At 45.1% G+C, this 13,917-nt stretch overlaps 1 protein-coding gene across 1 annotated transcript in view; it reads left to right on the forward strand.

Annotated features, from left to right (window-relative positions):
- The first annotated feature begins 4,148 nt into the window (after positions 1-4,148).
- Positions 4,149-13,917, forward strand: part of slc25a1a (solute carrier family 25 member 1a) — a 30,696-nt gene continuing 20,927 nt past the window's right edge. Inside the window, exon 1 of the mRNA XM_060909477.1 lies at positions 4,149-4,380. Within this exon, the coding sequence (XP_060765460.1) occupies positions 4,149-4,380 (232 nt within the window). The remainder of the gene's footprint in view (positions 4,381-13,917) is intronic.

The following is a 13,917-nucleotide window of genomic DNA, read 5'->3' on the forward strand; positions in this document are numbered from 1 at the left end:
ACACGGGGAGAACATGCAAACTCTGCACAGAAAGGCCCTCACCGGCCATGGGGCTCGAACCCGGACCTTCTTGCTGTGAGGCAACAGTGCTAACCACTACACCACCGTGCTGCCTGAGAGCTGTATATTCTATTATTTGCTCTTATTGGTAATGTTTTATTTCTTTGGTATTTTAGTTTTTTATACGACCTCCTTGTATAATGCTATTTAGTTTTTGTATTGATCTTGTGCAATGCGGAAATGTTATTGGATACCTTGAATTTCCCTCTGGGATTAATAATCAATCAATCAATCAATCAATCAATCTATCTATCTATCTATCTATCTATCTATCTATCTATCTATCTATCTATCTATCTATCTATCTATCTATCTATCTAACCCCATGTCTTTGGACTGTGGGGTAAACCAGAGAACCCATTAGGGTGACCATTTCCATAACACCAAAAAGGAGGACATAATTTGGACGGGGGGTCTGGGGGCCCTCCCCAGAAAATTTTGTATTTCTTAGATGCAATTTCCTGCATTCTAATCAATTTTAGGGTGAATTATGGCAAATCCCATCTGATTCATAGCCCTCAAATTTTTATGTAAACCACAGTGGCAAGATTGAGAATGGATTATTTTTATGCAAGTCACTCAAGTTTGGTGAAATCAACATCGCAATTTTGTAGGGTTAAAGATTATGATTGTGGGGAAAAAAGAGTAAGGCCAAAGCATTCATAGTATTTATTATAATTCATGTATTAGCTCTTAATTGGCTAGAACACACAGTATTTATATTTATTAAAAACATTGTGGAGTTAACAAACCACTGAAATTAATCTTAAGGTGCTGAGTACCAAAAAGCACAACATTTGTAGATTCTCAAAGAACAAATAGGCAACATAACCAGCAACATTATAAAACGTTTTAAAAGGATAGTTCAGGATTTTTGACATGAATCTGTATGGCATCCCCATCAATAGTGTTGTGCAAACACACTGACTTACCCCTGACAGCATCCTGTGAGTCCAGTTCTTGTCCAGTTTTGGTCCAGACGAAAGTAGTCCGGCAAGTTTGTTGGGGTCACGAAAGTAAAACGTTTTTCGTCTCAAAACAGTATGTGTTCAAAAGAGTGATATATTTGCATCACAAAACCGTTGTCAAATAAAAAGTCAGACCTCGAAATCGCTTGGCACTATTTTCTCTCCCTTCTTATCACTGCGCGCTGCCGCCAGGTGACAGCCACGGCTGTTTCATTCATTGTTTACTAGTGATGGGAATTTCGGCTCTTTTTCGGGAGCCGGCTCTTTTGGCTCTTCTTACTATAAGGAGCCGGCTCTTTCGGCTCCTGAGATTTTATTTTTGATTTAAAGGAGTACGCCACCCCCAGATGAAATTGAGTCAGTCCCTGCAGTCCCTAGAGTTGGATGAGTGAGCCAAAGCGTTTTGTAGCCGACCCAGCCATTGTCCTGATCTATAAACGCCCAGGTTAGCTTAGCGTAGTCACTGTAATCAGGCGTGTCCAGCTAGCATTGTCGTTACAAAAGTGAATTAAATAACTCAAGATTGTTTATAATTATTTCTCATGACTTGTACAGTCACATCGAGTACACATATCAATGCAAATTAACACGAAGGGATTTACTAGACCAATTTATATCTGGAACTATTTTCAGCCACAGCACAGGCAAAGCACCGCTGCAGGCGCAAAGACACCGTGCAGTGCCTGAAAACGGGTGCGCAGCGCCTGAAAACCCGTTTTCAGGCGCTGCGCGGTGTCTTTGCGCCTTCCTTTTCCTACCTATTCCTTTAATTGCTGCAATTAACTAGTTAATTCTGATTCTATTTCTCCTCTCAGTTATAATCTGTCCTGCTTTTGAAAAGATCCTCTCTGGGGGGACAGATGCTGCCACTATACACATCCTCCGTGCCATCACGTGTGTAAGCCGTGGATAGAGTGCAGCCTTGGGCCGAATCCCATTTCACCCCTTGGACCAACCCCTTGGCCCTTCCCCTCCATTTTGCGCGTTCACGTGAAGGGGTAGGGGTATCCCAATCCCAGTTAACGCGGAGGGGTAGGGGAAGGGGTAGGGCTTCTGTACCCCTCCAAACGGAGATTTTCCTGGAGCTGACTCCGAACGAAGGGGTTTGAGTGATTTCCCACAATGCCATGTGGATTTCAGCGAGATTTCATGCGGATTTCAGAAAGATGGCGGTTCCCGCGGCGAAAGATTGTCATAAATGTATTTTCTCCATTATTTACGTGTTTTAAGTTGTTATCCAGAGGAAACACGCCACTTGATTCGCTTTCGAGCTGAGAATGAGCAGCGATTTCTGAAATCCAAGCTGCTGCTAAAAAGTTTTAGGAGTGAGTATTGTTTTCGGTTGCTTGACTGCGTACGTTTTGTTCTGTTATTCTTGCTTTTATTGTTTACATGAGTGTTCTGACACCTCATTCTGTCGGATGTGGTGCACGAAGCGCCAAAGATATCCCATTCAGTGGTGTTAGTTAACAAATCACACCCTGCCAGCAGAGATTTCTGGTTCTGCCTCTGGCTCTGACTGTAGCGGCTGGTCGCAGCCAATGACGCATTTGGTCGTGTTTTGCTAAAGTAAACGCTGACGGAGGTACGCGATGACGTATGCGATCGTTGAAGGGCTATCCCAATACGTAGGGGTTGAATTTCAAGCCCTATCCCTTGTAGCTTAGTTTCAAGGGGAAGGGCCAAGGGGAAGGGGGAGGGGGAGGGGTAGAAATTAGAATTGGGATTGGGCCTTGGTCTCCCACCAGCTTAGTGGGTCTGCGTTTCGCTGTCACCTGGCGGCAGCGCGCAGTGATGAGAAGGGAGAGAAAATAGTGCCAAGCGATTTCGAGGTCTGACTTTTTATTTGACAACGGTTTTGTGGTGCAAATATATCACTCTTTTGAACACGTACTGTTTTGAGACGAAAAACGTTTTACTTTCGTGACCCCAACAAACTTGCTGGACTACTTTCGTCTGGACCAAAACTGGACAAGAACTGGACTCACAGGATGCTGTCGGGGGTAAGTCAGTGTGTTTGCACGACACTATTGATGGGGATGCCATACAGATTCATGTCAAAAATCCCGAACTATCCCTTTAAAGCATTCATAGTATTTATTATAATTCATGTATTAGCTCTTAATTGGCTAGAACACCATATTTGTATTTATTAAAAACATTGTGGAGTAACAAACCACTGAAATTAAACTTAAGGTAGATATAGTAGATGTGCATTTGGACTGTCATCCATATCCTAATAAGTTAAGTTGTGAGCAGCTGGTCTACCGGACAGACTCGTGTTTCCATGTCCCAGCCAGGCCGGGCCAGGGGGGCGGGGCACTAGGCACACGCCAGGAAGATCATCAAAGGATAGAGCGCAACGCGTTCTAGAACGCAATGCCTCGCGGTGCGGAGTTCGCATTGCGTGCCAAAAAACATCGAGCCATAGACTCTTAGATTACTAGTGTGCAGCACAGATCTGCAGTTTCCCGACAAAACGTTATTCTAGAACTCTGCTCTTCCAGTCTGGCAAGTCGATATTATATAATTCCGCTCATCGTCTCTAAAAGGAGGACAAATGTGCGTCCGGCTTGATGCTGCGCCGGACAAGACATTGAAAAGACGGACGGTCCGGCCTAAAGCCGGACGTCTGGCCACCCTAGAACCCATATGAAACCCATGTAGACACATCCAAACTCCACACAGAAAGGCCACTGGGCTTAGACCTAGAACCTTCTTGCTGTGAGGCGATAGTGCTAACCACTGCACCACCCACAAAAAAAAAAAAAAAGTGACAATATATTTGCAACCGTCATAAAACGGCTTATTTTATTTTCCTGATGCTGATCAATAATATTTTTCACAACAATCAGAATGCCATCAATCTGTAGCTACACAGCTAACACTCCATTGGACAAAAGAGCTTATTAATATTTGCATAAAATAATCAACCATGTGTAAAGGCTAATAAAAGTGCCAGCCGTATGACACGCCTATTTGAATATGCATGACCATCCCACCGCCAGGTTGAGCCAGTGATTGTGTTGGCTTTATCCCATTGGACAGAAGGTGCATTGTTGGGTGTCGTATTTCGGGTAAGCACAGGGGTCCGTTTTATTTGTATTTGCGCTCAGGAGGATGTGGTCTGTGTATCAGCCGTTCTGTGTTTCCGGTGGACTGTGCAAAGATGCGGTTTGGAGACGCAGATGTCCACCTGTGCAGCATCCGGCAGCGCTGAGCTCCGCACGCCTGGGTGTCCTGGTGAGCAGCTTCACCCCGATTCACAGCGCGTGTGAAGGGAAACGGCGTTTTGCTGCCGCTGCAGTGGGCGGGAGGAAAATCACTCACCCAGGCAAAGCGATTCTTGCGGGTGAGTGTTTGAGTTGGTGCAGCTTTGACAGACAGGCTGTTGTCTTGGTGGCTAGCCAAAGCTGCAGCTGCCTTTTTTTTTTTTTTTTATAGCACACCGCACAACACCCGAGACACAGAAGTGGGTCGAATGTCCCTGTTCACATTTACAGCAGAATATTCTAGTAAATTTTTCGTAATATTTTACTCACGGTAAGAGCTTAGCACTGGCTAAAGCGCTAACTATGACCCCGCTAGCTAACTGTTTATAACCTGCCCGGTTCTGCTTTAGCCAGTGAGCTGAGCTGAGCTGGGCCGGGCTGGCTAATATTAGCCCTCTGTTGTCATGTTCAGCGTTGTGCCAACATGTTTACTGTCAGCTGTTATATCACCTGCTGAGGAAACCCTACAATAAAAATTTATTCATGTGTTTTATTTGGAGTTAATAAATCATACAGTGTGTTCAGAAGTGTTTACCCCCTTGAACTTTCTCACATTTTGTCCTGTTACAAACTGGCAATGGAATTAACTGGGATTATCTTTTTCGCGGTCCAAATCCTGCGCTGTGATTGGCTGGCGAGCGGGACCGTATCTTACGGACCTCTGGCGACTCGCCCGTTCACAACATTATTTTGTCAACGTTTTATTTTCGCATTTCTCAGGAGAATAACATTTAATTTTACATCATGGACAGTGTTCACAGCGAAAGCGAGTTTTACTACCCTGAGGAAGAAGAAATAAAATAAAAAATTTCAGGAGAAAGCTAAAAACCTAATTTGCTAGCACCGAGCAAAAACATGGCTGAATCCTAAATGATTCAATTTTGTTTAAATAGGGGACTACATAGGCCGCAAAATGTAGTTTTTTTTCCTGCCATGGAAGTGCACTTGTATACTGAGGAGGAAGCAATTTGCATTACAGCCGTGAATGAGGATTCAAAATGGCGGCTCGGCTCGGTTTTCCCTTTCGGGCGCTCTCGTTTTCTGTTCGAATTTGGTAAAGAAAAAAATAAATATTATTTACCAGCTTAAGGTCGGTCCGTATGGTGAAATAGCACTTTCAAGACCTCGGTCACGGTATTTCACCATACGGATAAAAGAAAACATTTCAGGAGAAAGTTAAAACCTGTAATTTGCTAACACCGAGCAAAAGCGTGGCTGAATCCTGAATGACTCCTATTTCTATAAATAGGGGACTACATAGGCGGCAAAATGTTTTTTTTTCCTGCCATGGAAGTGCACTTGTATACCGAGGATGAAGCAATTTGCATTACAGCCGTGAATGAGGATTCAAAAATAGCATTGATTTTACATCATGGATAGCGATAACGACAGTGTTCACGGCGAAAGCGAGTTTTACTACCCTGAGGAAGAAGAAATAAAAGAAAACATTTCAGGAGAAAGCTAAAAACCTCTAACTTGCTAACAGTTTGATCTCCTCAGGTGGGGTTTACATTAGACCGTATCAGCGGATCATCAGATTAACGTTTTCAAAACGATTCGCGTGCACACAGCAACGCCAATACACGGATACGCTCGGCTCCGCAGGCATCCTGCGCTCCAAATCACTCCGCCCTGAACAGCGAGTGCCCTCTGGAGGGTGCGCACTCCGGCCCTGCGCAGCTCACACAGCGCGCGAGTGGAGCGCACGAGCAGTGATTCGGGACTGAGCCGCTGTGTGTGTGCTCTCAGTGCATGTCGGGCATGCGCGTCACTTACCACTTGCAAGTGGAAGGATGGCAAGCCTAAAGACAATCATAACTACACAATGGGCAGTATTTACATCAGTATTTGCATCAGTATTTTCATACTTTTATACTCTTTAATGAAAGGTGATACAAGGCGGAAGTCCGCGCCGTTTTTCAGCAGTCGCGTCACATGACCAACGCCAGCGAATCAGGAAGGTGGATGTCACAGTGACGTTGTCCAATGACGACGCCAGCTAGAGCTCAGCACAGCGTATCCGCGTATTCTGAATGTTTACACAGCACCGGAGCTGACACGATCTGGATTGAATACGTGAACCCTGGCGGATTCCTGTTTCCCGGCGTTTTAATGTAAACGGACAGTGCATCCGCGAAGAAAACGAGACAGATACGGTCTAATGTAAACTTGGCCTCAGGCTACGTTTACATTAGACCGTATCTGTCTCGTTTTCTTCGCGGATGCACTGTCTGTTTACATTAAACCGCCTGGAAACGGGAATCCGCCAGGGTTCACGTATTCAATCCAGATCGTGTCAGCTCCGGTGCTGTGTAAACATTCAGAATACGCGGATACGCTGTGCTGAGCTCTAGCTGGCGTCGTCATTGGACAACGTCACTGTGACATCCACCTTCCTGATTCGCTGGCGTTGGTCATGTGACGCGACTGCTGAAAAACGGCGCGGACTTCCGCCTTGTATCACCTTTCATTAAAGAGTATAAAAGTATGAAAATACTGCAAATACTGCCCATTGTGTAGTTATGATTGTCTTTAGGCTTGCCATCCTTCCACTTGCAAGTAGTAAGTGATATGCGCTGGGATCACACACACAGCGGCTCAGTCCCGAATCGTGGCTTGTGCACTTCACTCGCGCGCTGTGCGAGCTGCGCAGGGCCGGAGTGCGCACCCTCCAGAGGGCACTCGCTGTTCAGGGCGGAGTGATTTGGAGCGCAGGATGCCTGCGGAGCCGAGCGTATTGGCGTTGCTGTGTGCACGGCTAACGGTTTTAGTGTAAACGCGAATCGTTTTAAGAACATTAATCTGATGATCCGCTGATTCGACGTAATGTAAACGTAGCCTTAGTTAATGAGGCCCATTTTTGGACCATGTTATCGTAATACATAATATTACGTTCGGTAAAAACTTTAAACCAGTACAATCTCTTCTTCAAAGTTTCACCAAATGGCGCTATTTATGCAATATAAACGTCAGAATACTGTATAACTTTGGTCGAGCAAAAACATGTCTGAATCCTGAATGACTCCTATTTGTATAAATAGGGGACTACATAGGCGGCAAAATGTAATTGTTTTCCTGCCATGGAAGTGCACTTGTATACCGAGGAGGAAGCAATTTGCATTACAGCCGTGAATGAGGATTCAAAATGGCGGCTTGGTTTTCCTTTTCGGGCGCTCTCGTTTTCTGTTAGAATTTGGTAAAGAAAAAAAAAATATATTATTTACCAGCTTAAGGTCGGTCCGTATCGTGAAATACCGTGACCTCGGCCTGAATACTGACCTCGGCCCAGAGGACCTCGCTCAGTACTTTCAAGACCTCAGTCACGGTATTTCACGATACGGCCCTCTGAGCTGGTAAATAACATTTTTATATCACAACTCGACAGAAAAATATTAAAGGGGGATTTAAAATGGTCTGCAAAGTTATTTACAAATGTAAAAATCATGATTGTCTAAGTATTCACCTCCTAATTTAGTGCCAGTGCAACCATTTGCCTTTAGAAATGAATGGAGTCGCCTGTGTACAAGTAGTCACGTGATCTCAATTTTCATATAGTGGAAGGCCAGCCATACCTATACATAACAAACAGCATCAGGAAGACCAAGGAGTTATCGAAACAAGTCCAGGACAAAGCTGTGGAAAAAATGGCCATCAGGATTTGATTAGATCAAAAAATTACACTTTGAAAATCTTGCAAAGAAACATTATTGAATGAAAGAATATGGCACAACTGCGACTGTGCGTAGAGGAGGCAGTCCATCAAAAGTCAGATCCGCAAGCAAGAGGATGTATAGTAATACTTAACCTGGCCTCTACAATCTTCACCCGAATGTTTTTCAACTTCTGTACCACATTATCTGGGTATTACCAAAGACAAGAATGACCTTATCTTCTACGACAGTGGTTCTCAAACTGGGGGGGACACTCGGTGGGGGGTGTGTGTGTGTGTGGTCACTGACCGCTCAGTGGCAAATGCAAGGGGCTGGTTTACAGTTGCACCAACAAATAACGAATGTCTTCGTCTTCAGTCCAGCCAATGAAAACGGGGAGTTATTATTTAAAAGTTCCTTGCTGAGATTTCATAGACACACCTCAAGTACATAAGAGATCACAGACATCAGAAACACATCACTGTGCAATCGAGTCGAGCTCGTACCATTGCAGCTTTCATACAGTGCCTTGCAAAAGTATTCACACCCCTTGAACTTTTTCACATTTTTCCACCTTACAACCATGAACTTAAGTTTTTTTTTTTTATTGAGATTTTATGTGATAGACCAACACAGAGTAGCACATAATTGTGAAGTGAAACGGAAATGATAAATGGCTTTCAAAATTTTAAACAAATAAAAATCTGAAAAATGTGTTGTGCATTAGTATTCAGCCCCCCTGCGTCAATACTTTGTAGAGCCACTTTTTGCTGCAATTACAGCTGCAAGTCTTTTGTGGTACTGTATGTCTCTACCAGCTTTGCACATCTAGACACTGAAATTTTTGCCCATTCTTCTTTGCAAAATAGCTCAAGCTCAGCCAGATTGGATGGAGAGCGTCTGTGAAGAGCAATTCTTGTCACAGATGCTCAATGGGATTTAGGCCAAGTTTACATTAGACCGTATCTGTCTCGTTTTCTTCGCGGATGCACTGTCCATTTACATTAAAACGCCTGAAAACGGGAATCCACCAGGGTCCACGTATTCAATCCAGATCGTGTCTGGTCCGGTGCTGTGTAAACATTGAGATACGCGGATACGCTGTGCTGAGCTCTAGCTGGCGTCGTCATTGGACAACGTCACTGTGACATCCACCTTCCTGATTCGCTGGCGTTGGTCATGTGACGCGACTGCTGAAAAACGGCGCAGACTTCCGCCTTGTATCACCTTTCATTAAGGAGTATAAAAGTATGAAAATACTGCAAATACTGATGCAAATACTGCCCATTGTGTAGTTATGATTGTCTTTAGGCTTGCCATCCTTCCACTTGCAAGTGGTAAGTGATATGCACTGGGATCACACACACAGCAGCTCAGTCCCGAATCACTGCTCGCGTGCTCTGTGAGCTGCGCAGGGCCGGAGTGCGCACCCTCCAGAGGGCACTCGCTGTTCAGGGCGGAGTGATTTGGAGCGCAGGATGCCTGCGGAGCCGAGCGTATCCGTGTATTGGTGTTGCTGTGTGCACGCTAATCGTTTTAAAAACGTTAATCTGATGATCCGCTGATACGGTCTAATGTAAACCCCACCTTAGGTCTGGACTTTGACTGGGCCATTCTAACACATGAATATTCTTTGATCTAAACCATTCCATTGTAGCCCTGGCTGTATGTTTAGGGTCATTGTCTTGCTGGAAGGTGAATCTCCTTCCCAGTCTCAAGTCTTTTGCAGCCTCCAACAGGTTTTTTTCCAGGATTGCCCTGTATTTAGCTCCATCCATCTTCCCATCAACTCTGACCAGCTTCCCTGTCCCTGCTGAAGAAAAGCATCCCCATAGCATGATGCTGCCACCACCATGTTTCACAGTGGGGATCGTGTGTGCAGGGTGATGAGCAGTGTTAGTTTTCCGCCACACATAGCGCTTTGCATTTAGGCCAAAAAGTTCAACTTTGGTCTCATCTGACCAAAGCCCCTTCTTCCACATGTTTGCTGTGTCCCCTACATGGCTTCTTGTGCCTGTCTTTCAACAATGGCTTTCTTCTTGCCACTCTTCCAAAAAGGCCAGATTTGTGGAGTGTACGACTAGGGCTGTGCTCACAGCTCGTGATACTCGATCATGCACGATTTTCGGGGGTACGATACGATGTCGTTTACTCACTTGAAAATCGAAAATCCCATATATGACATTTCATGCATTTCTCCCAGTTTTGTAGCAGGTTGTCATCAATTTTCACTTGATTTAAAGCATGTTTCATGCCAGAAATCGACAGAAATTCATGCCTGCAACCTGTTCCAACCAAAAACGTTTTTATTTACAAATGGCGCTTCCAGTTACTCAGGGCATGCGCACTAGAAATTAGGCGCTCTGCTTCAATGCGCTCTGCTACAGACGCTGCAAGCCGCTAATTACGTCCCCCATGTCTCCATGGCCTCGTCTCGAGACTCATTGATTGAATAATTTTGGTGCCAAACGTATTCACGCCCTCTGCTTACAATATATTAGACATCATTTAACTCGATATATATGGTACGATATCGTGAGCAACTGATGGCAGATGAGCACAGCCCTATGTATGACTTATAGTTGTCCTGTGCACAGATTCTCCCACCTGAGCTGTGGATTTCTGCAGCTCCTCCAGAGTGATCATGGGCCTCTTGGCTGCTTCTCTGACCAGTGCTCTCCTTGCTCACTCTGTCAGTTTAGGTGGACGGCCATGTCTTGGTAGGTTTGCAGTTGTGCCATACTTTTTCCATTTTTGAATGATGGATTGAACAGTGCTTCTTGAGATGTTCAGAGCTTGGGATATTTTTTTATAACCTAACCCTGCTTTAAACTTCTCCAGAACTTTATCCCTGACCTGTCTGGTGAGTTCTTTGGTCTTCATGATGCTGTTTGTTCTTCAGTGTTCTCTAACAAACCACTGAGGCCTTCACAGAACAAGTGTATTTATGCTGAGAGTAAATTACAAACAGTAGGACTCTCTCTTAACTAATTAGTTCAGTGGTTTTCAAAGTGGGGGCCGCGGCCCCCTGGGGGGCCCTCAGAAAGTTGGAGGGACGATAACAAAAAATTGCGAAAAAATATATTTTTAAAATAATTATTAAATATTGTAATTTTTTAATCATTATCAAATAATTATTAATAATACATATCGAAACGTTGTTTGCCATGCTCATCTCTCCGATTGCCTGTGACGTTGAGGTTTGCGCCATTTATCAAGCTGCTTTGCTCCTCAAACTAGCGTATTGCTAGCGCAAAATGGACAGGTTTTTGAAGAAGAGACTGAAGGAACAAACCAACAGCCCTGCTGTGGAGGACACTGCTGCGAAAAAAACTAAGTCCTGGCCAACTAAAATCCGAAAATACTGTATGAGGCAGCATACATTAAGTATGGCTTTACAGCCATACAGAAAAATGGCCATGATTGCCTGAAATGCGTCCTCTGTCTGGAGACCCTGTCAAACGAGTGCTTAAAACCTTCGAAACTTCAGCGTCACTTGGTACAAAAACATCCGACAGATGCCGAAAAAAACCCAGTAGATTTCTTCAGATGCAAAGAAGAGCATTTGGTCAGGCAATCTGCTGCATTCACCCAGCAAGCTACTGTCCCCGAGCGGGCCCTGAAGGCATCATTTTTAGCCTCGTACCACACTGCTCGTGCTAAAAAACCTCACTCAATTGGAGAAGATTTGATTTTACCAGCCACCAAAGACATTGTCCGAGAATTGCTTGGTGAGGATGCTGCCAAAAAAAAATCGATGCTGTCCCACTCTCTGATAACACCGTGAGCCGACGGATTGGTGGCATGGCTCAAGATGTATCTGTTCAGCTGCTGGAGCAGGTGAGCGCCAGCGAATACTTCGCACTTCAGCTGGATGAGAGCACAGATTTATCCAATGAGGCCCAACTGCTTGTGTACATCAGATTTATTTCACAGGAAAGATTTGTGGAGGAAATACTATTTTGTAAAGCATTTGAAAGAAGAACTACTGGGAAAGACATTTTTCAAGTTTTGGACGATTACATCGAGTCTAACGGGACTGGACCCGTTGTGTGTGGGGGTGTTCGGACGGAGCCGCGGCAATGACCGGGAAGATCGGTGGCGTGACCGCGCTCATTAAGCAGAAGGCCCCGCATGTAGTGGCCACACACTGCATGCTCCATCATGAGGCACTGGTCGCAAAAAGGATGGATAACGAGTTGAATCAGGTACTCATCTCATCTCATTATCTCTAGCCGCTTTATCCTTCTACAGGGTCGCAGGCAAGCTGGAGCCTATCCCAGCTGACTACGGGCGAAAGGCAGGGTACACCCTGGACAAGTCGCCAGGTCATCACAGGGCTGACACATAGACACAGACAACCATTCACACTCACATTCACACCTACGGTCAATTTAGAGTCACCAGTTAACCTAACCTGCATGTCTTTGGACTGTGGGGGAAACCGGAGCACCCGGAGGAAACCCACGCGGACACGGGGACAACATGCAAACTCCACACAGAAAGGCCCTCGCCGGCCACGGGGCTCGAACGTGGACCTTCTTGCTGTGAGGCGACAGCGCTAACCACTACACCACCGTGCCGCCCTGAATCAGGTACTACAGGAGGTTATACAAGTAGTGAATTTAATTAAAGCCCGTCCCATGAAACACAGACTGTTTACCCTATTTTGTAATGAGATGGGTGCTCATTTTGAGGGGCTGCTGCTTCACTCGAACGTGCGCTGGCTGTCACGGGGCGCAGTTTTGAACCGTGTGTATGAGCTGCAGAGGGAGGTTGCAGAGTTCCTCTCATCTGAAAAGCATCAGCTAGCAGATCGGTTCACCGATGCAACCTGGATCCGCAAACTTGCATCGATGTCAGACATTTTCCAGCATCTAAATGTACTGAATCAAAGCATGCAAGGATGTGACACGTACATGCTCCAGGTGCAAGACAAAGTGCGTGCTTTTTCCAAAAAGAACATGCTGTGGTCAAACAAGCTCCAGGAGGGAGTTACAGAAATGCTCCCACTACTTCACCAGGAGCTGCTGTCATGTGGTGATTTGGGCTCCGTCTCTCCATTGATCCAGTCCCACCTGGAGCACCTCCAAGGATATTTCAAAGACTATTTCCCTGACCTTGAAAACACACATTTAAACTGGGTTAGGAACCCTTTTGCCCCCGGTGTCGGTTCTAGTCTGGACTTAAAGTCACAGGAGGAGCTGATTTGAGATGACAAACTCAGGGGATTTTAAAAATGGACTTTGAGGCTCTTCCCCTGTCTAACTACTGGCTACATGTAAGAAAGGACTATCCCAGCTTGGCTGACGGGGCATTGAAACGCCTTCTCCCTTTTGCAGCAACCTACTTGTGAGTCTGGCTTTTCAACTTTTAAAGGTACTCAAAACCAAACATGGAGCACGTCTACATGTGGACATTGACATGTGTATGGCACTGACGGAGATTAAGCCCAGGGTTGACAAACTATGTAGGAGCCACCAAGCCCATCCCTCCCACTAGTGTAAACCGTCTGTCACTCCCAGACACACACACACACACTAGGGGTGGCACGGTTCACAAAAGTCGCGGTTCGGTACGTATTGCGGTTTGAGGTCTGCGGTTCGGTACGTATTGCATTTTTTTTTTTTTTTTTTTTTAAATCTTAAGTACTCTGTATTTGGGCATATAGCCTACTATTTACCTTAAGTAAACATAGTTTAGGATACAGCATTTAAGAGAGGTTAAAATTATAGTTACAATGAAATAATCATGCACAAACTGAGTTTGCGTTTTGGCAGGCTCTCTCCTCACCTCCTCTGATACACTCGTGTGATGTCTCTTTAGATGTGCAGACATATTTGAAGTATTCCCACGAGTGTACGGCATTCGTACTTTACAAAGCTTGCATATTGTGACGTTTTTGTCAATTGATTTTTTGCCGGCGTCATCGCATGTAATGGGAAAACCAAAATGTTCCCACACACC

Source organism: Neoarius graeffei, chromosome 25 (assembly GCF_027579695.1).
Source record: "Neoarius graeffei isolate fNeoGra1 chromosome 25, fNeoGra1.pri, whole genome shotgun sequence".
Taxonomy (NCBI): domain Eukaryota; kingdom Metazoa; phylum Chordata; class Actinopteri; order Siluriformes; family Ariidae; genus Neoarius; species Neoarius graeffei.